This window comes from Notolepis coatsorum (genome assembly GCF_963971535.1).
Source record: "Notolepis coatsorum genome assembly, chromosome: 18".
In the NCBI taxonomy this organism is placed as follows: domain Eukaryota; kingdom Metazoa; phylum Chordata; class Actinopteri; order Aulopiformes; family Paralepididae; genus Notolepis; species Notolepis coatsorum.
In genome coordinates this window covers 80,548,758-80,571,126 of record NC_140182.1, presented here as the reverse complement: position 1 = coordinate 80,571,126, position 22,369 = coordinate 80,548,758, and the positions used below count along the sequence as shown (strand labels likewise).

Here is a 22,369-nt window from a genome sequence, read left to right as displayed (position 1 = left end):
TATGTATGTATGTATGTATGTATGTATGTATGTATGTATTAGGGCTGTCCCCGACTAAGGATTTGGATAGTCGACTATGATTGGCCGAAATTTGCCGTTAGTCAACTATTAGCAGACTAAAAAAAATATATATATATATATATATAATATATATATATTTTTTTTATCATTCCATTTGGGCTGTGGGGGGTGCTTAATGTCTGAAGGAGTTGACTGAAGGCTTCTTGTCCTCTGCAAAAGCATGCAATTGGTCCACTGATGGATACATCTTGATATGTGTCTAGTCTAGTGTGTTCATTAGATGGGTGAAATCCTCTTTCAGTGCCTCTGTGCCTGTTTTCTTAGGCAGTTAGCCTCTGGTATGCGTGCCATTAGCGTTAGCCACGCTTCTAGGTCTCTTTTCTTTTGGAAAGAATAATTTTAAAAAAAATATATATATATATATATATATTAGGGCTGTCAGTTTATCGCGTTAATTAGATTAATTAATTACACAGCAAATTATCGCGTTATGAAAAGTAACTCAAAATTTATTACAAAGAAAAAAAATTATAATTTTTTTTATAATTTTTTTTTGTATCTCATTCATTCCATAAGAATGTAGAATACACATTTACAGACTTCTTTTTAATATGGTCCATTTGCATGTTCTTGGTATCTGATTCTAGGGACATCTATGAATCTCAGGGAATGTATTCCCAGTGTCAGAAATACTGTGGACTAGATCCACAAAGAATGGATTGCACGGTGCAAGTTGCACCCTTACTTACAATTCATTATGAATTGAAAATGGGGGACCCTGAAGTAAACAAGACGAAAGACTTTCTCTGGTCTGCATCCCCTTAACAATTGTGTGTATTGAGCCGTACTGTATTGTACCCATTCTGCAATCTGTTAATAACATTTTCATTCAATCAATCAATCTGCGCTGTGATTGATTGAATGAAAATTTTATTTTGAGTCAATTGTAATGAACCAAATGAGAATATCAATACTTTTTTTTTATCTTTGACTGTGAATAACACCATGCTCAAATTGACCAGACCTGAAAAATCTAAGCAAATTAATAGATGGAAGATGATTAAACAGAAGGTTTTGTAGATACAGTACTGCATTCTGCCATCTGGACACATGCAATTTGAAATATGATTATAGAATATAGAATATCAGGCATAAAATGGTTATGCGATTAAAATGCGATTAATTAGATTAATTAATTACAAATCCTGTAATTAATTAGATAATTTTTTTTAATCGCCTGACAGCACTAATATATATATATATATTTATATATATATAAATAAATATATATATATATATATTTTTTTTTAATTCGACTAAGAGGTTGGCAGTCGACTACGGCTCCTTTCGACCGATTAGTCGACTATTCTACTAATAGGGGTCAGCCCTAGTATGTATGTATGTATGTATGTATGTATGTATGTATGTATGTATGTATGTATGTATGTATGTATGCAGGGCCGCCTCAGGGGGTGTGCGAGCAGTGCGGTCGCACAGGGCCTCGCGGGAAGGGGGGCCTCGCAAAAAAAAAAAAAAAAAAAAAAATTATTAATTTTTTTTATTATTATTTTTTATTTATTTATTTTTTTTTTGCGAGGCCCCCCTTCCCGCGAGGCCCTTTTTCATCACAGACCTAAAATCTAGTTTTGCTTATATGCTTATATATTTCACATTAGACACGTTTGTAGAATGTGTCTGACTTGTTCCTGGGTCTGCAGTCCTGCAGCTGCAGACATACTCACTATTGGAGCTCAGCCTCTGGGGTTCTGCAGCAGCATTGGTTTCAACGAAGGGAGTGGTTTTACTTACATCATGTGTAGACAGTGTGTACGCCGGCAGCGTGAGTCGGCTGCGTTTGACATTTTCGCGCGTGCAGCTTTTGACTATGCTTAGTTATGCCCAATAGCCAAGACGAAGAAAGAGGTCGGTCATTATCAGTCGGTCGGTCACCAACCAAGGAACGTTGACGAAAGGCCTCTCGCTAGCGGGACAAATGGCCGGAGCCTTTCATGGTATAGCCATGTCGGCTAGTAGCTAGCTTAGCTAAATGCTAACTAGCGTTAGCTAACCTAGCGAGGCGAGGCGAGTGGATGTCTTTTCAAAAGAAGGAGAAGGAGACGTTGATACTGCGTTATGGTGAGTCAACTTATGATTATATACCCGCCGTGGACCTGAGTCACCTGACCCTATCTCTCTTTCTCTCTCTGGAGCTAAACTGGCCGACTAGCTAATAGTACTACTAGTAGCTAACGGTGTGTGCCTGGTGTCAGCACCTGGCTGTATGTAGCCGCATAGCTTGCTTCTGTGTTAGCTAATGGTTAGCGATAGCCTGGTTGAGCTAACTGTTAGCCAGTTAGCTGTTTAGCTTCGACGTTAACTGCCGGCTGCGCTCGGCTGGGAAAGTTCGTTTGATGCTATCAGTTAGCCTTGAGTTAGCTGTTAGCTTGTGCTACGACCATTGACATTAGCCGTGAGAATAGCAGGGGGTTCTGGCACTCTGACTACGACATCATCTTTGACAGAAGATGTAGTCGGGCCTGCACCATGACAAGGCTCTGGCCATAGCTTCTTTTTGTCCCGCCAGCGAGAGGCCTTTCGTCAACGTGGAGACCTTGCGGCCTTTCGCCCTGCGTTCATCGTGCAGGTAACTTGGATTAATGAAAATGTCATGATGACATTACCCCACTCTTCCTTCCTTCCCCTCCCGAATGTTTTGTTAATAACGATGTTTTTTTCCAGGCAAAACATATGCTACTTCACAACATTTGGAGATACGACATGTGCTGTGTGTGAATGGTCGTTTGTGTAGCTTGGGTAGCGTTGGGCCGTTGGCCAAAGCTGTGTGTCACGTGGCCTGGTGTCACAGTACCTGGCTAGCCTATTTAGCTGATGTCGGCCATTGGCTCCTTGCTGCTTTGGTTTCTCTGTTGACCCTCTTCTTGTTGATCTTTGTCCTTTTGAATCTCTCATACATGCTATAGTCTCTCTCTAACACACACACACACATGACAAACACACATGTTCTCTCTCTCTCTCTCTTTCTAACACACACAGTCTGCCTATGGCGGCCTTTCTCGATGGCTAGGCTGTGCTCAAGGATCTTCAGTCACAGTGCTCAGGTATTCTGCCACTGTGTACTCTCTGTTTAGGGCCAAATAGCATTTCAATTTCTTTCCAATGCGTCTCTCTCTCTCTCTCTCTCTGTACACTGTATATTGACTGTAGAACGGGAGCTCTCTCTCGCTCTCTCTTTTGCTATATGTTGACTGTATCATGCCCCGCCTCGGGCAGCGCTATTATTTAAGAATATGTTGACTGTATAAAAAAAAAAAAAAAAGAAAAAAAAATATATATATATATATATATATTTTTTTTTTTTTTTTTTTACCTTGGGGGGGGGGGGGGGGGGGGGGCTCGCGTTAAATCTCGCACAGGGCCTCGCATTTCTCCCAGGCGGCCCTGTATGTATGTATGTATGTATGTATGTATGTATGTATGTATGGTTGTAATACAGTACTTTTACCTTACCACTAGATGGCACTATCAGTCAATACCACCCTCTGCTTGTAAACAGATATGTAGTACTTCCTGTTCATGCTGTATGTTGTGTCTCAGTATGGTGTATGGTGCAACAAGGACTTAAGCTATGGAAATATACAACAGGTTATGTGCCCAGAACAACGCTAAGAAGCTACACAGAGTTTTGTGTGAGATGAACAGTGTTGTGGGATTTCACAATGGATGACAAGCTGTTTATTGACCGGCTGAGCGGACCAGAGAACTGGGCAACATGGAAGTTTCAGATGGAGCACTTGCTAAAAGCTAAAGGACTATGGGGTATGCTAATTGAGACGGATACATTAGCTGCAGATGCTAATGCTCAAGCACGGGCTGAGTTTGATAAACGGAGTGAGAAGGCATTCTCTATGTTAGTGCTGAATGTAAGTACACCCCAGTTGTACCTGATAACAAGCTGCCAGACTCCCAAAGAGGCGTGGACCACGCTGAAAGGCCATTTTGAGAGAGATACTTTGGCAAATAAACTGTTTCTGAAGAAAAAGTTTTTTCAATGTGAAATGAAGGAAGGAGATGGTTTAACTGAACATTTAAAACGGATGAAGGAGCTGACTGACCAGCTATCAGCAATAGGAGCTGTAATTGAAGAGGAAGACCAAATTGTAACACTTTTGGGTAGTTTGCCACCATGTTATGCTACAATTGTCACTGCACTAGAAACAAAGATTGACAGTCTGACACTGCAGTTTGTTCAGCAATCATTAACAAATGAAGAGCAAAAGCAAGTGAATGCTAATGTTAACTCAAGTAGTGCTACATCAGATGGTGCATCAGCCATGTCTTCACGTTTTCGAGGAAATGTGCAGAATAACTCCAGTGGTGGTCAGTCAATGGGAGTAGAAAGAGCAAGCACATGGAGGTGCTACAAGTGTGGAAAAGAAGGACATATTAAACGTGACTGTCCAAGCTTGAAATACAAAACTAAGAAGAAAACCCACAAGGCCAAAAACATGATGTATTACGATGATGAAGATTCATCTGAAAGTGCCTTTGTCGCCAGAGAGGCAACCCCGACTGACAGACCACAACATGCTGAGTGGTTAATTGATTCTGGAGCATCAAAGCACATGACATGTGATAAAAAGGTTCTTCAAGGATACCAGCAATTCTCAAAAGCACAGTCTGTGAGACTCGGTGACGGCAGGGTGGTTGAAGCCCTAGGACTTGGACATGTCAACATGAAAATGACTTAAATCAAGTGATGTAAAAAAAGTCACAATGTATGACGTGCTGTATGTTCCAAAGCTATCTGGGAATCTATTCTCAGTGGGAGCTGCTACCAAGAAAGGAAATACAGTGCAGTTCAGGAAGTCTCGCTGCTACATACGTGGAAAAGATAGAACTCTTCATGGAATGGGAACACAAAGAGCTGACGGGCTCTATCAGCTGGATGTTGAAGGAAGTTCATCTGTCTGTCATAGTGCATCAGTAGCAGCCAGCCTGTGGCACCAGCGCCTTGGTCACACCACCAAGCTGAAGGAACTAAAGTATCTGGTGAATGGAGTGGACTTCTCTGCAGAGAAAGAGGTTCCCTTCTGTGAAGGATGTGTGGAAGGCAAGCTGGCTAAAAAGCCATACAAGTCGATTGGAGAAATCCGTTCCAAACGCAAGATGCAGCTGATTCACAGTGATGTCTGTGGTCCCATGCAGACTGAATCTGTAAGTGGAGCAAAATATTTTGTGACTTTCATTGATGATTACTCTAGATGCTGCAAGGTATACTTTCTGAAACAGAAGAATGAGGTGTTACACAAATTCAAGGAATTTGAGAGAACATTCTCAAATGAGTGTGGGCAGAGTGTCATGAGGCTGAGAACAGACAATGGTGGTGAGTACACATCAAAGGAGTTTCAAGAATATTTGAAAGCTCAAGGCATCCACCATGAAATGACTGTACCTCACTCACCACAGCAAAATGGTGTTGCAGAAAGAAAAAATAGGACATTAGTTGAAGCAGCTAGAAGCATGCTGTCACATGCTAAGTTGCCGAAGATGCACTGGGCAGAGGCTGTAGCCACCGCAGCTTACATACAGAACAGGCTGCCCACATCTGTCCTGAAGCAAGAGACTCCCTATGAGAGATGGTATGGAAAGAAACCTGACATGAGTCACATGAAGGTGTTTGGCTGTGTTGCTTATGCACATATCCCAGATTCAGAGAGAAGGAAACTGGACAAAAAGGCTGTGAAGCTTCGTTTTGTGGGATATGCAAACAATGCCAAGGGTTATCGCCTGTATGATGAAGAGAAAAGGAGAATTCTAATCCGTCGAGATGTCATCTTTGATGAATCAAACTTCAACTGTAAACAGGAAGTAAAGGGCGAGATGACGATTAAAACAGGTGAGAGTGAAACACGTGAAGTGAAGAACGAAATAGCCATTAAAACAGAGGAGTGTGAAACACAAGATGATGAGGTCGATAGCACTGTCAGAACAAGCAGCAGAATCAGAAATGCTCCAAGGAGATATGGATATGATGACTTTGCTGATACAGTGACTGTTGATCATCATGCCAATATGTGTCGTGTGACAGAGCCAATCACACTGAAAGAAGCAATGGTGAGTCCTAATGCAAAGGAATGGCAGGAGGCGGCTGATTTGGAATATGAGTCGCTGCTGGAAAATGAGACATGGGACTTAGTGGATTTACCAAGAGAAAGAAAGGCAGTAGGATCAAGATGGGTGTTCAAAGTCAAGCATCACAGTGATGGACGAGTGGAGAGATACAAATGCAGACTCGTCGCCAAGGGCTACTCACAGTTGTATGGTGCTGACTATGATGAAACGTTTTCACCTGTGGTACGATTCAGCTCTATTCGTACACTACTGTCCTTTGCTATTCAAAACAATCTACAGGTGCACCAGATGGACGTCGTAACTGCGTTCCTTAATGGACACCTGGAAGAGGAACTCTACATGGAGCAACCAGAGGGCTACATGAAACCAGGGGAGGAACACCTGGTATGCAAACTGAAAAAATCGATCTATGGACTGAAGCAGTCTCCCCGCTGCTGGAGCAAGGCTTTCACACAGTTCATGATGGAAATTGGATTCAAACAGAGCACATCAGACCCCTGTGTGTTTGTGAGATCAAGACAACAGCTTGAAATACTCGCAGTTTATGTTGATGATCTCATTCTGATAACAGAGTCGACTGAGAGCATGAACGAGCTGAAAATGGCTCTCAAGGAGCGCTACAAGATGAAAGACATGGGTGAGCTCTCCTATATCCTGGGCGTCTCAGTGATCCGAAATAAGAACAGTGTATTTCTTCATCAAAAGCAGTACATTGAAACCATTCTTCAGAAATACGGAATGGATAATGCGAATCCTGTAGCAACTCCTGCTGATGGCAATGTCAAATTGAGGAAAAGTGATGGTGTCGGTAAGCCAGTGCACCAACATACCTATCAGTCAATGGTAGGAAGTCTGCTGTATGCTGCAATGGCCACACGACCAGACATAGCTCAAGCAGTGAGTGCTGTGTCAAAGTTCAATGCAAATCCAGATGCTTCACATCTGACTGCTGTGAAGAGGATACTTCGATACTTGAAAGGGACAGTAAACCTTGCTCTCAAGTATGAGCAGTCAGACTCTGGAGCTTTGATTGGATTCTCAGATGCTGACTGGGCTGGTGATCAGGATGACCGCCGCTCAACAACAGGCAACATCTTTCTACTGTGTGGAGGAGCGGTGAGCTGGCTTAGCAAGAAACAGGCAACAGTTGCACTTTCAACAGCAGAAGCTGAGTACATCGCACTCAGTCAAGCTGCTCAAGAAGGTGTCTGGCTGAGACGACTACTGAGCGATCTCGGAGTGGAGGCTACGTCCACAGTGATCCTGGAAGACAACCAAGGAGCCATCGCAATCGCGAAGAATCCCGTGAACCACTCCAGGACAAAACACATAGACATTCGCTACCACTACATCCGTGAATGTGTGCAGAATGGGCAAATAGAACTGCAATATTGTCCAACAAATTACATGAAAGCAGACATCTTTACCAAGCCACTGACTAAACAGAAGTTTGAGTACCTTAGGGGAGAGATTGGACTTTTTCCTATTTAAATAGAGTGGTTATTTGTGCTTGACAGGTGAACGCCGAACGCTGCCTGGTCAAAGCAAGTCTGACAAATGTGAAAAAGAGTTCCAGTAAAAGCATTGTAAAAAGAGAAAGTATTTTTTTGTTGTTGTTTAAAGATTTTTTCTTGATGTTTTTTTTATGAAGGAGAGCATGGCTCTGTAATATTATTTAAAGGCACTTAATGCCATTGTAAAATTGAGTGGGAGTGTTGTAATATTATTTAAAGGGACTTGGAGAGCCTATTAGGATGCTAGATCCTAATGTGAAACACTGTGCTTATGGCAGATCAATCAGCATGGATTGTCTGTAAACTTTAATACATGGCAGTTTGGTTTGTTAGAACAGACTGTAATCTTATGCTTATGGCAGATCAATCAGCATGGATTGTCTGTAAACTTTAATACATGGCAGTTTGGTTTGTTAGAACAGACTGTAATCTTCACTTGCTTATGGCAGATCAATCAGCATGGATTGTCTGTAAACTTTCACTTGCTTATGGCAGATCAATCAGCATGGATTGTCTGTAAACTTTATGCATTGTTGTCACTTGCATTGTAGAACCAGGTTAACTGTGTCCTGGCTGTAGCATTGTAGAACCAGGTTAACTGTGTCCTGGCTGTAGCATTGTAGTAGAACCAGGTTAACTGTGTCCTGGCTGTAGTAGAACCAGGTTAACTGTGTCCTGGCTGTAGCATTGTAGAACCAGGTTAACTGTGTCCTGGCTGTAGCATTGTAGAACCAGGTTAACTGTGTCCTGGCTGTAGTAGCATTGTAGAACCAGGTTAACTGTGTCCTGGCTGTAGCATTGCTGTAGCATTGTAGTAGAACCAGGTTAACTATGTCCTGGCTGTAGTAGAACCAGGTTAACTGTGTCCTGGCTGTAGCATTGTAGAACCAGGTTAACTGTGTCCTGGCTGTAGCATTGTAGAACCAGGTTAACTGTGTCCTGGCTGTAGTAGCCATATCTTACTATGCTCGCTCATGCCTGTATTTTTTATGTCCGTTCTATTTTATAATTTTTATTTTATTTTATTTTATTTTTATTTTACTATTTTTAAACTGAATCATTTTAAACTATTTTTACTATTTGTGTTACTGAAAACTGTAAGCGGAGAGCCTATTGGGATGCTAGATCCTAATGTGAAACACTGTGATTCTACCCGTCTATCTTTTTATGCTCGCTTATGCCTGTATTTTTTACTGTTGTGAAGCACTTTGAACTGCAACCTCTGTATGAAAAGTGCTATACAAATAAAGTTATTATTATTATTATTATTACTTGAATGCCATTGTAAAATTAAGTGGGAGTGTTGTAATACAGTACTTTTACCTTACCACTAGATGGCACTATCAGTCAATACCACCCTCTGCTTGTAAACAGATATGTAGTACTTCCTGTTCATGCTGTATGTTGTGTCTCAGTATGGTGTATGGTGCAACAAGGAATAAAGCTCTGGAAATATACAACATGTATGTATGTATGTATGTATGTATGTATGTGTGCGTGTGCGTGTGTGTGTGTGTGTGTGTGTATATCTGTATGTGTGTGTCTGTCTGCAGTCAGACCTGTTTTGTGTGCATCTCCCTCAGAGTCTGGTCCTGCTGCTTGAGCCTCTCGTCCCATCTGGACGCCTCCTGCTCCAGAGACGCCCGGCTCGTCTTCAGATCCTGGACCTGAGCCTCCAGCCCACTCTGCTGGGTCCTGTTAGCTGCCAGCTCCTCCTGGGCCAGACCCAGCTTCTCATCTGACATCTAGAGAGAGAGAAAGGGGAGGAGAGAGAGAGAGAGAGAGAGAGACAGAGAGAGAGAGATAGAGAGGGGGGGGGGGGGTAGAGAGAGATGTAGAGGGAAAGAGACATGTAGAGAGTGAGAGAGACGTGTAGAGAGAGAGATGGAGAGATGTAGAGAGATGTGTAGAGAGACGTGTAGAGAGAGAGATGTGTAGAGAGAGTGAGAGAGACGTGTAGAGAGAGAGATGGAGAGATGTGTAGAGAGATATGTGTAGAGAGAGAGAGAGATGTAGAGAGAGAGATGTGTGTAGAGAGAGAGAGAGAGAGAGTCAGACAGGTTTCCTACGCCGGCTGGGGGAGAAGCCTCATTAACACTTTGTATGCCACTCACGCAGTGGCGGCCCGTACTATCTACTGTTGGGTGGTCGCAGGAGGTTCACGTTAGGTCGAGTTGAAAATGTAACGTTAATAAATGCTCTGGAGCAATCTCTCTCTCTGTCTCTCGGATCAATCCAATAAAATAATTAACACATGTATATGTTGTCATTTTAAACAACTCACCATTCATTCATTCATACATTATGCATCAGCAGCAGCTAAATTAATGTTATAGTTCACAACACAGCAGCGCGTTTTGAAGCGCTATTATCATCTCAGCAAGGCAGCACCGTCAATACTTTCCGTAGCCGCATTTCTCGGAGAGCGAGAGAGAGAGAGCGAGAGAGAGAGACTCACTGTTTAGTTTAAACGTCCAGGGCAGGAGGGCTTGAGTGTATAATCCACTGTTCCACAGTCCCAGACTGTTGATGTATATCCAGACCACTGTCCAGACTGCATCCGCCATATTATAGCTTCTTGTTAGCCAAGTGTTAGCTTAGCACCACACAACACAAGTACTGTGATGATTTCTTTTTTTTTTATCCTCTTTTTCTCCCATTTTCTATATTTTCTCCCATCCCAATTTCGTATCATCCAATTCAACCCTCCCCTGTTTCTTGCCTCCCACAAGACGGCTGCAATGTGGACTAAGTCATACATAGCACAAGTCCCCTCCGGTACTTGAGGTAACAGCAGTCGCATCTTTTCACCTGCGCAGCTCGATCTCTCAGTGGCGAGGAGTAACGCGTGGGAGGCTCACGCTGCCCCCGACACTTCCTGATTCTACTGCGCAGGCGCACCAACCGACCTGTAGGAGTCGCTGTCCACAACGCCCGATCCCCACCCATCAGTTTCCCACCCCCTAATACGGCCAATGTGTATTAGTATGAACGACCAGCTAAACTGAAAGCAATGTGGAGCGCTGGGCTCGAACAGGCGAGCCCAGCGTCTCCGCATTCGTGGCGAACGCCTTGCCCACTACGCCACGTAGCCGCCCATTTCCGCGTCGAACAGACTGCAAAATACCTGGCGTTCTATCGCCATGCTCTAAGACAAACTCTAACCTTAACCAACTTTGAAAGAGTGCCTAAGCTTAACCGTCGAAAGAACTTGCCGTCACGCTCTAAGACAAATAGCTGCATCTCACAACAACACAAGTTACACAACAGAAACTGACGTCGGCCAATCAGAGAGCGTCTCCGCGAAATGCGGCTACGGAAATTATAGACGCTGCTAAGGCTGCTGGCTTAGACCGCTTCAAATCGCGCCCGGCTTCCATCATAAACATCATATTTCAACGCACAGCGCGTTATGCACTGATTGGCTGCGACGGATACAGCGATGAAACAGTGCACGGTGTGGACGCGCACTCAGAGCGCTATTGCGTCTAGCCCGAGACGAGAGAAATAAGGCTAGGAGAAATGCGGCTACGGTAACGGAACGTGAGTCACTTCCTGTTCAGGAAAACGATTATTTATATTTGATATTATTAACGTTATATTGTGCATTGGAAACACAAACACTTAAAATGAGTAAATATTATTCATTTTAAACATGTTTATATTATTTATAGGGCTATAAAACAAAAAACAAAAAAAATATTTCTTGTTCATCTCTCTTTTAACCAGGGTTAACCAGGGGGGTCGGTGCCCGAGCGCCCCTAGTGGCGAGCCGCCACTGCACTCACGGCTTTTCTCTGGTTTACGCCCCGACCGTTGAATGCCACGGTCACGAGTATTCTCGGGTATTTCTTTTTAATTTTTTTTATTAGCGATCTGAAATCATATTGCATCATGCAAGCCTACCGTTGGAGATCCAGGGACCGCCGGCGCTCAGATGTGAAAAAAGCGCCCCCCTATCGTCTCCCAGATGGTAAATCACCCTTTTGGAATGGACTCAATGAAAGTGAATGGGAGAACGGATTTCTGACTCCACATTTTACTTCTCACTGACGCAGCCGGGATCTACCAGAGTTAATTCTGGAGCCTCTGAGCCGCGCGGATCATGTGTTATACTGTACACACGATGGATCAATACATTTATCGATTTTTTCGAATGGCGATCGGAAATTGGAATAAACCATTTGGATACCATCTGACCTCAGGTAAGGAATCTATGTTATCAGTGTTAGGATAATCAGACTCGTTTTCACGGATATATAAGCGTTTATGTGATATGTGATATGGCTGTTTTGACTGTAAAAGCCATGAGAAAATAAGAGCAGCGATTATCAGCGCACGGCACGAGCGTGCGTGCGCACACATATACTATCGATCATCTAGCGTTTATTTGAAAACGATTCATAAATAGGCCGACAAATGACAACGTTCTGGAATATTCCAGTAAAAGGCGATTATCATAGGCATGGGTTGTTTTTCCCCGGAAAACGGGTGATTTTCAAAATGCTATCAAACGGAAATGAAGCGATAAAAATACAATCTGCCTTGCCAATGTTGACTGGAAAATGAGTCTTTGATAAGCGACTGGCAGATTAGACACATAATTTAATCATTTAAAACATAGATTAGGCGATATTAACGTTAACATTGGCCGTGGATGGTGGCATTCAACGGGGTAAAAAGGAAAACACGGCCGGCACTGAAAGTGTTAATGTGTCAATTTTCTAATAACGTGAACCAGGGCTTCACCCGATCGCATTGAATCGTTTTCTGGACCCCTGATTCATTATGCTGTGGTGGGTTATGTCCTGGGCCAAATGGACATACTATCTACCAGATGGCAATCAAATAATTGGAATATTCTTTTTGGAATCCCACCGCCCACAGGTAAGAGCAATTTAACGTCAATTTCAGCTTGATTGTGCCTTGTTTTCATAGCCATCGCCCTGATCAGCGTATGTTGTTGTACTAACGAATGCCATTATTGACAATCAATTAATCAGAAACGACCCCCCCCCCTTTCATGCATTCATGATGGAACATAATAATGATAATACCGATCATATGCATTTAAATTTTTTACTCTAGCGTGTGTAGGGAGGAAATGCCAATGGATTTAATATAATACACGTTGCGGGCTATTACTAGCCTCCCAGGAATTACCCTAAACCGCTCTAAAACCATACTTATATTCACCATGGTATAAAACGGGAATGTATGGATGGAAAAATTATTTCTTTTTCACATCTTGAACGATAGATACTCGATGTCAAATGGGCCATAGTATTGCATCCATAGCTACAATATAGAATATAGTTATAGCCCTGCAAACAAGGTGACTGACTCCATTAGTTTAATGCGTGGCAGCACATAGCCATATCCCGGAAACAGCATGGCAGAGAATGAGTTAACAGATAGCAGAATGGGTACAATACAGTACAGCTCAATACTAACAACTGTAAGAGGATGCAGACCAGAAAAATACTTTCGTCTTGTTTACATAAGGGTCCTCCATTTTCAATTCATCAAGACATTTATGACATTTATTGTGCCTATATGTATGAAATTGCTGATAAACTGTGTCTTTGTAACCTCAGTGTCCTACCAGTTGAAATAAAGGTTTGAAAGTATTTCAGGAACCAGTTTCCCTTGTCGGACAGTTTGTTTATTCAGTTACAAAAAAAAATTCCAAACGTCTCCCTCAAAACTAAATAGAGCAGCTTGTGCCGACATTGATGTTAGTAGATAAACATTTGCAGTTAAGTCTCTGGAGCCATTGATCCACGAGCCTTATCCTTAATTCCACAGGCTTTATCTACACCTGACAGACAACATCTCCTCTCTCAGACACACACACACACATGCTCAGCCTGTCCTGCGCCAGATTAGCTGCCAACACTCATGAAGCACTGACTCACATTTAAGACTCGTATAAATTTTTAAAGGACATAACCAAGCAAAGACTTAAAAAAAAGAAGAAGAGAGATGGCCATTTAGCCAAATGTGGTGATTGAGATACATTTTCAGATATGATGGAAGCTAAATTTTAAATTGTCATCTACTCCCTATGACACCAGAGCTGCTCACCATATCACGCTAGATGTTCCCTGTGTTAACACTTCCTTTGGTCAATGCTCCTTCCAATTTGCTCGAACAAGATGCTAAATACTTTGAAAATGGATAAATGTATCCCCCTCACTACTTGTTTACACACACCTGCAACTGTCACCCAGCCTTTTAACTGTAATGTGTCTTTTCTGCTTCATGTATTACACACTAGAGCTGTTCCCAAAGCCTGTTTTTGGGATTCGAACTTTGGCTGGGTTTTTCGAACAGACGTTCGAACCATCGTTTTTAATCATGCAAAAAAAACTTTAGGGACATTTACACATTTACGCATATAACGTAGAACATATGTGCATACTTTTGCGGTTATTAAAAATAGTAGTACTTACTTACTGGTAGGGATGCACCGAATGGGAAATTCTTGGCCGAAACCAATACCGAAAATAGGAAACAGTTGGCCGAAAACAGAATGCCGAAAGGCCGAAAATGATTCATAGAATAGATTTTTTTACCAATGTTGTTCAGCTACCTGATTATGGAAAAATATATGATTATGGCAAAACTTAACTTAAATAATAAAGAATCACTATTATGGGTCCATAAAACATTTATTCAGCACTTCTGAATGCATACAGTACATTCATTCCAAGTCAAGTGCATTTTCTTTTCTCTGTAGGATAACTACAAAGTGCATTCAGAACAAAGCCAATGTGCTTTAAAACTGCATAAAGATCTGCACACATGAGAGGGAGAATAGCTTATAGCAGACTTAATGATGTTACTGTAGTGGCTACAGTAAGCATTTTATATAAAAGTACCCCCTCCAATGTACAGTAAATTACCTAGTATGGTTGTCAATATTCCAATGTACAGCTTTGCTTGTACAGTTGTACAGTGTGAAAAAACTCTTTCGGCCGAAAGCCGAAAGGCAATTTTTGGCCATTTTCGGCCGAAAACTTTCGGTGACCGAAATTTCGGTGCATCCCTACTTACTGGTCACAGGAGGCTTCAATAACGTTTGGATGGTAATCCATTTTGTGAATCCATTTGTTGAAACAACATCTTTGTTGGCCGACGGCTCCTGCCATCTAAACGTGCATACCGGACCGGTAGTTTAATTAACGTGCATAACATACCTGTGTAACATTAAGTAACTTGTGTTCCGCTGGGAAAGTTCAGCATCACTGCATACACTTGGTAATCCAAACGTCCATTCGGAAACGTTGTATTATGAAATAAGACGGGTGAGTGAGTCTCTCTCTCTCTCCATCTTTTTTTGATTCATTTCCTGATAATGTATAGTATGACGGTGACCCCTCCTCATTTCGACTAGACTGTTGTGTCTGTGTTCGTGCGTGACTTTTAAATTATTGTAAACACAACATAGTACTGTGATATTCTGATATATATCACACCTCTTGATTCTTGATTCTTATTCTGACATTTTGTAAAAAGAAAAAGAAAAAAAAACGTTTGGGCTTAGCCCTATTACACAGTCATTTTATTTGGTTGTTTGTTTGATGCGTGTTTAAATTATTTCCCTTACCTCTGTGATGTATGTATTATCTGTCTCTTTTCTATTTTTTATTTTCTTTCCCCGTCGCCCTTCGAGAGGCCCTTTTGTCCTCTCACCAGGCTGTCATTGTAAATAGTTTGTTCTTAATTCACCTGTCTGGTTAAATAAAGGTTAAATAAATAAAAACTATGGCAGTGGTCTGCAAAAATACCTACCAAAAAACTTTAGCACACTCATGCGAGACATCAATTTGGAAGGCAGGAATGTTGAAAACCCCTGGTATTCTTGTCCTTTTATTTACTGAGATTCAACAGAAATCGCAGTGCGGTCTCTGCCTGCAGCCCTAACAGCTCAACATGTCAGACACTGTGTCAAGGACCTCCGCTCTGCTGCGTCTCACCTTGAGGTCTCTGCCTGCAGCCCTAACAGCTCAACATGTCAGACACTGTGTCAAGGACCTCCGCTCTGCTGCGTCTCACCTTGAGGTCTCTGCCTGCAGCTCAACATGTCAGACACTGTGTCACGGACCTCCGCTCTGCTGCGTCTCACCTTGAGGTCTCTGCCTGCAGCTCAACATGTCAGACACTGTGTCAAGGACCTCCGCTCTGCTGCGTCTCACCCTGAGGTCTCTGCCTGCAGCTCAACATGTCAGACACTGTGTCAAGGACCTCCGCTCTGCTGCGTCTCACCTTGAGGTCTCTGCCTGCAGCCCTAACAGCTCAACATGTCAGACACTGTGTCAAGGACCTCCGCTCTGCTGCGTCTCACCTTGAGGTCTCTGCCTGCAGCTCAACATGTCAGACACTGTGTCAAGGACCTCGGCTCTGCTGCGTCTCACCTTGAGGTCTCTGCCTGCAGCTCAACATGTCAGACACTGTGTCAAGGACCTCCGCTCTGCTGCGTCTCACCTTGAGGTCTCTGCCTGCAGCCCTAACAGCTCAACATGTCAGACACTGTGTCAAGGACCTCCGCTCTGCTGCGTCTCACCTTGAGGTCTCTGCCTGCAGCTCAACATGTCAGACACTGTGTCACGGACCTCCGCTCTGCTGCGTCTCACCCTGAGGTCTCTGCCTGCAGCTCAACATGTCAGACACTGTGTCAAGGACCTCCGCTCTGCTGCGTCTCACCCTGAGGTCTCTGCCTGCAGCTCAACATGTCAGACACTGTGTCAAGGACCTCCGCTCTGCTGCGTCTCACCTTGAGGTCTCTGCCTGCAGCTCAACATGTCAGACACTGTGTCACGGACCTCCGCTCTGCTGCGTCTCACCTTGAGGTCTCTGCCTGCAGCTCAACATGTCAGACACTGTGTCAAGGACCTCCGCTCTGCTGCGTCTCACCTTGAGGTCTCTGCCTGCAGCTCAACATGTCAGACACTGTGTCACGGACCTCCGCTCTGCTGCGTCTCACCTTGAGGTCTCTGCCTGCAGCTCAACATGTCAGACACTGTGTCACGGACCTCCGCTCTGCTGCGTCTCACCCTGAGGTCTCTGCCTGCAGCCCTAGCAGATCAACATGTCAGACACTGTGTCACGGACCTCCGCTCTGCTGCGTCTCACCTTGAGGTCCTGGCGTAGTGCAGACACCTCAGACTCCTTGCCGTAGTAGTTGGCCTGCAGCTCGGTCAGGCCCTCTGTGCTCTGCTCCAAGGCCGTTTGGAGCTCCTCCGCTCGACTCCTCTCAGAGGACAGCTCCTGGCTCAGCCCCGACACCTGCTCCTTCAGCCTGCCCTCCTCCTCCACCTGCAGGGGGCGCCACCGTCCGTGAGCATGTACACACACACACGGGCATAATACAAAGTAAAGGTAAGCATGCAGTATAATAACTATGCAAGATTCAAGAGTTTATTCATCACATACATACCAGGGCTGGGCATACAGTGAAATGCGGTTGGCCATGCCCGCTACGATTGTGCAAAAATACAATAGTAATAATAGTAATAAAATAAATAGAATAGACATGTTAATAAATCACTTAAAGGCACTGGGTCCTATGTACACTACTATACAATATACAGTTTTTACTTCTATGTCCCTATGCTATACTTGCTGTTACTAACTATACTATGCAATAATCACAACAAGTGTTCCTTTATTAATCCCCTTGGGGAAATTTTATTTTTTTCTTTCCTCATATTTTTCTTTATATTCAGATCTAATTATGTATTTCTTCTATTACCATGCCCATACCAGTACCTCCCCTCCCCCCTCCCCCATGCTGCTATGACGCCCACATTTCCACAAGGGGATAAATAAAGGAATATCTTATCCTATCTTAATAATAATAGAACATAGAACAAAGTGTAAAGTAATAATGATAATAGTGATAACAGTAGTAATAGTGAACAGTAGTGAGTGGCAGGATTTAATCAGACAGTAGTAATAGTGATGATGAATGAATGATCATTACATTTATATAGCGCTTTTCTAGACACTCAAAGCTCTCCCCACAATGTAGGGTGGAAATTGCCTCCTTCACCACCACTGGTAGCACCCAACCTTGGGCTATGCAGGCTCAATGGCTGCCATACACACATCACACTACACAATGGCTGAATGGCTCAGGAGACAGGGATTGACATCAGTCAATTAAGGGGGAGGTATGATTAGGTGGCCTTGATGTCGGAGACCTGATTGGGAATTTGGCCGGGAAAGTTGGGGAACCGCCTACTCTTTGCGATAGGAGTCCTGGGTTCTTTAACGACCGAATTCAGTCAGGACCTCGGTTTAGCATGATGGTATACAATACATGGTCCAAACCGTACTAGTAACACACTGCACCAGAGTACGTGCAGCAGCAGTGTATATATAGTTATATAATAGATAATAGGTAAATGGCCTGCATTTATATAGCGCTTTTATCCAAAGCTCTTTACAACTTATGCCTCACCCATTCACACACCGACAACTTAGGCAAACATCGGGAGCAGTTAGGACACGTCCGACACGTCGCCATGTGTAACTGTGTATGTAACGTGCATGTGACTGTGTATGTTACTGTGTATGTTACTGTGTATGTAACTGTGTGTGTAACCGTGTGTGTGTGTAATCGTGTGTGCGTAACCGCGTGTGTGTAACCGTGTGTGTAACCGTGTATGTAACCCTGTATGTAACCATGTATGTAACCCTGTATGTAACCATGTATGTAACCCTGTATGTAACCCTGTATGTAACCCTGTATGTAACCCTGTATGTAACGTGCATGCGACTGTGTATGTTACTGTGTATGTAACTGTGTGTGTAACCGTGTGTGCGTAATCGTGTGTGCGTAACCGCGCGCGTGTATGTAACCCTGTATGTAACCCTGTATGTAACCCTGTGTGTAACCCTGTATGTAACCCTGTATGTAACCGTGTATGTAACCGTGTATGTAACCCTGTATGTAACCCTGTATGTAACCCTGTATGTAACCCTGTATGTAACCCTGTATGTAACCCTGTATGTAACCGTGTATGTAACCGTGTATGTAACCCTGTATGTAACCCTGTATGTAACCCTGTATGTAACCCTGTATGTAAGCGTGTATGTAACCCTGTATGTAACCCTGTATGTAACCCTGTATGTAACCGTGTATGTAACCCTGTATGTAACCGTGTATGTAACAGTGTATGTAAGCGTGTATGTAACCCTGTATGTAACCCTGTATGTAACCCTGTATGTAACCCTGTATGTAACCCTGTATGTAACCCTGTATGTAACCGTGTATGTAAGCGTGTATGTAACCCTGTATGTAACCCTGTATGTAACCGTGTATGTAACAGTGTATGTAACCCTGTATGTAACCCTGTATGTAACCCTGTATGTAACCCTGTATGTAACCGTGTATGTAACCGTGTATGTAACCCTGTATGTAACCCTGTATGTAACCGTGTATGTAACCGTGTATGTAACCCTGTATGTAACCCTGTATGTAACCGTGTATGTAACCCTGTATGTAACCGTGTATGTAACCGTGTATGTAACCCTGTATGTAACCCTGTATGTAACCGTGTATGTAACCCTGTATGTAACCCTGTATGTAACCCTGTATGTAACCGTGTATGTAACCCTGTATGTAACCCTGTAGCAGGCGGTGGGCAGTGCTTGCCTTCTTGGCGTGGGCTCCCTGCAGCTCGGTCACTTGGCCCTCCAGCCTCTTCTTCTCCTGGTCGAAGGAGCCCTGGACAGTCTTCACCTGCGCCTGCAGCTGCTGCAGCCCCGCCTCCCTCTCCCTCAGCGCCCCCTGGGTCTTGGACTGCTGTTCCGTCAGCGCGGCCATCTGAGTCCTTGCACCTTTCTCTGCCTGGAAGTTGTCGACACAACAGCAGATTTGGCTCTAAGACTTTAATTCATTAGTTACAGTTGTGCTTTATCTACGGTGGGTTCTCTTACCTCTCTCATCTTCTGCATCTGCTCTTTGAGCTCCGTTGTGTCCTTGGTGGTGTTCTCTGCATTCTTCAGGAGCTCTTGTCTGGCCTTCTCGTGAGATTTCTCCTGAAGGGTGTAGAGAGGTTGATCATATGTAGCACTTTGTTTACACATAAAACACCACAAGAGGCATAACTAGGTCCACAGGATATATCCAATTAGCACCTGTACATTGTATATTACTATTGCACTCTGGTTGGATGCCAATCATATTTTCATTGTACTGTACTTGTGCTGTATAATGACAATACATACAATCTCTGAACCCACCTTCCAGCTCTCTGAACCCACCTTCCAGCTCTCTGAACCTTCCAGCTCTCTGAACCCACCTTCCAGCTCTCTGAACCCACCTTCCAGCTCTCTGAACCCACCTTCCAGCTCTCTGAACCCACCTTCCAGCTCTCTGAACCTTCCAGCTCTCTGAACCCACCTTCCAGCTCTCTGAACCCACCTTCCAGCTCTCTGAACCCACCTTCCAGCTCTCTGAACCCACCTTCCAGCTCTCTGAACCTTCCAGCTCTCTGAACCCACCTTCCAGCTCTCTGAACCCACCTTCCATCTCTTTGAACCCACCTTCCAGCTCTCTGCACCTTCCAGCTCTCTGCACCTTCCAGCTCTCTGCACCTTCCAGCTCTCTGAACCCACCTTCCAGCTCTCTGAACCCACCTTACAGCTCTCTGAACCCACCTTCCAGCTCTCTGAACCCACCTTCCAGCTCTCTGAACCCACCTTCCAGCTCTCTGAACCCACCTTCCAGCTCTCTGAACCCACCTTCCAGCTCTCTGAACCCACCTTCCAGCTCTCTGAACCCACCTTCCAGCTCTCTGAACCTTCCAGCTCTCTGAACCCACCTTCCAGCTCTCTGAACCCACCTTCCAGCTCTCTGAACCCACCTTCCAGCTCTCTGAACCCACCTTCCAGCTCTCTGAACCCACCTTCCAGCTCTCTGAACCCACCTTCCAGCTCTCTGAACCCACCTTCCAGCTCTCTGAACCCACCAGCTCTCTGAACTGAACCTTCCAGCTCTCTGAACCTTCCAGCTCTCTGAACCTTCCAGCTCTCTGAACCTTACAGCTCTCTGAACTCAACCTTCCAGCTCTCTGAACCCACCTTCTCCTCCATGGCAGCCTTGGCGCTCTTCCTCTCCTTGTCCAGCTGGCCATGACTCTCCTTCAGTGCCTTGCTGGCTTTGGCCAAGCTGTCTTTAGTAGCAGCCAGTTCCTTTCCTTGGGTCTCTTTCTCCTGCCGGGCCTTCTGGAGGTCCGCGGCCAAGCCCTGGGCTTTCCTGTCCAGCTCAGCCTGACGTGCCTGTCCCTCCTGGGTCAGCGTGTTGAGGTTGCCCTGCAGAGCGGCTTTCTCCTGCTCGTACTGCTCCAGCTGCTGCCGGCTCTCGCCCAGGGCGGCCGTCTTCTTCTTCAGCTCCTCCTGTAGCGCCGCAGCGCTTTAAAAAGACAATTCACGAAATAAAAAGTTAAGGCAAATCCATTGCTATATACGAGAACAATCAAGGTAAAAAAAAAATGCCAACAATCTAAAAAGGGATTGTTACCACTTTTATATGGTATAAACAAAAATTATGAACTCACTGTCTCATAAAAGATAGTTACAATGCAGAAACGTATGTTAAATATAATTTAAACAAAATAAAAATATCCCTATGTGCACAGATATGGTCAGGGACATTACCACTGGCTCTAGAGAACGATTCCTCTGAACGCAGAGAGGAAATTGGTGTCTATCTTCTTGTCCAACTCTGAAGAAGACGGTAAGCACATTTCCCATAATGTCTGCGCGTTCCTTTAATTCTTGCGGTCCTGGCTCATACACTGCCACTTGTCTCAAGGTCATACTACACTGTATCACTGGACACGTCCCTCCTCTCCTCATCTCCAGGTCTACGACATGTTTTATCATCCGTCTGAAGCACCCAGCGTGTCTCACCCAGCTTTCTCAGTCCCCAGCAAGCGCTCCAGCTCCTTGGCCTTCCTCTTGACCTCTGACCCGGCCTTCTGGAGCTTCTGAACCTCCTGCTGAGCCTGGTCCCGTGTTGCCTGGAGCTCCGCTGCCTGTGCCTCCACTTTCTGTTACAGATAAGAATACCACATATTTATATATAAATGTACATGTACATTTACATTTAGCTGACGCTTTTATCAAAAGCGACTTACAAGTTATGTACAAGTGAGCAGGAAGGGAACAACTCTCGCAGCATTATCTGAAATAAAAAATAAGAATAAAGAAAATCGAACCCTAACTAACCTTACTGTCATGCACTAGTCCTAATAAACTAACCTACACTGTAGCACTCAACACTTTGATGAACATTGTTACTCAGCTGATAAGAGTTGTGCCCTTCCTGATGACTTGTCGTACAGAAGTTGTAAGTCGCTTTGGATAAAAGCGTCAGCTAAATGACTAAATGTAAATGCAGCTAAGCATCAGTAAGATTATTCATCAAACAGTGTTGAACTTGAGTGCTACACTCAGAGTACATAGTAGTATATAGTCTGGTCAGTTTGGGGCAAATATGGGGTCAAGGCTGCAAATCATGATTAACATTTGAGCCAATGTTTTTCTGTTCATTTAGGGTCCAATAAAGAAAAAGAATGCAAGGAGCCCAAATAATTAGGTAGGCGAAGTCTCTGTAACGGCCACGCCCACTTTTTAGACCTGCAATTCTGTATCTAAGCTCCTGA

General features: G+C 44.0%; 1 protein-coding gene across 1 annotated transcript in view; it reads right to left on the bottom strand.

Moving 5' to 3' along the window:
- Positions 1–22,369, bottom strand: part of eea1 (early endosome antigen 1) — a 180,074-nt gene that overhangs the window by 42,149 nt on the left and 115,556 nt on the right. Inside the window, exons 18-23 of the mRNA XM_084334575.1 lie at positions 21,615–21,754; positions 20,784–21,114; positions 19,638–19,739; positions 19,354–19,548; positions 16,827–17,009; positions 9,248–9,433 (exon numbers count right to left, since the gene is read on the bottom strand). Coding sequence (XP_084190701.1) covers positions 9,248–9,433; positions 16,827–17,009; positions 19,354–19,548; positions 19,638–19,739; positions 20,784–21,114; positions 21,615–21,754 — 1,137 coding nt within the window. The remainder of the gene's footprint in view (positions 1–9,247; positions 9,434–16,826; positions 17,010–19,353; positions 19,549–19,637; positions 19,740–20,783; positions 21,115–21,614; positions 21,755–22,369) is intronic.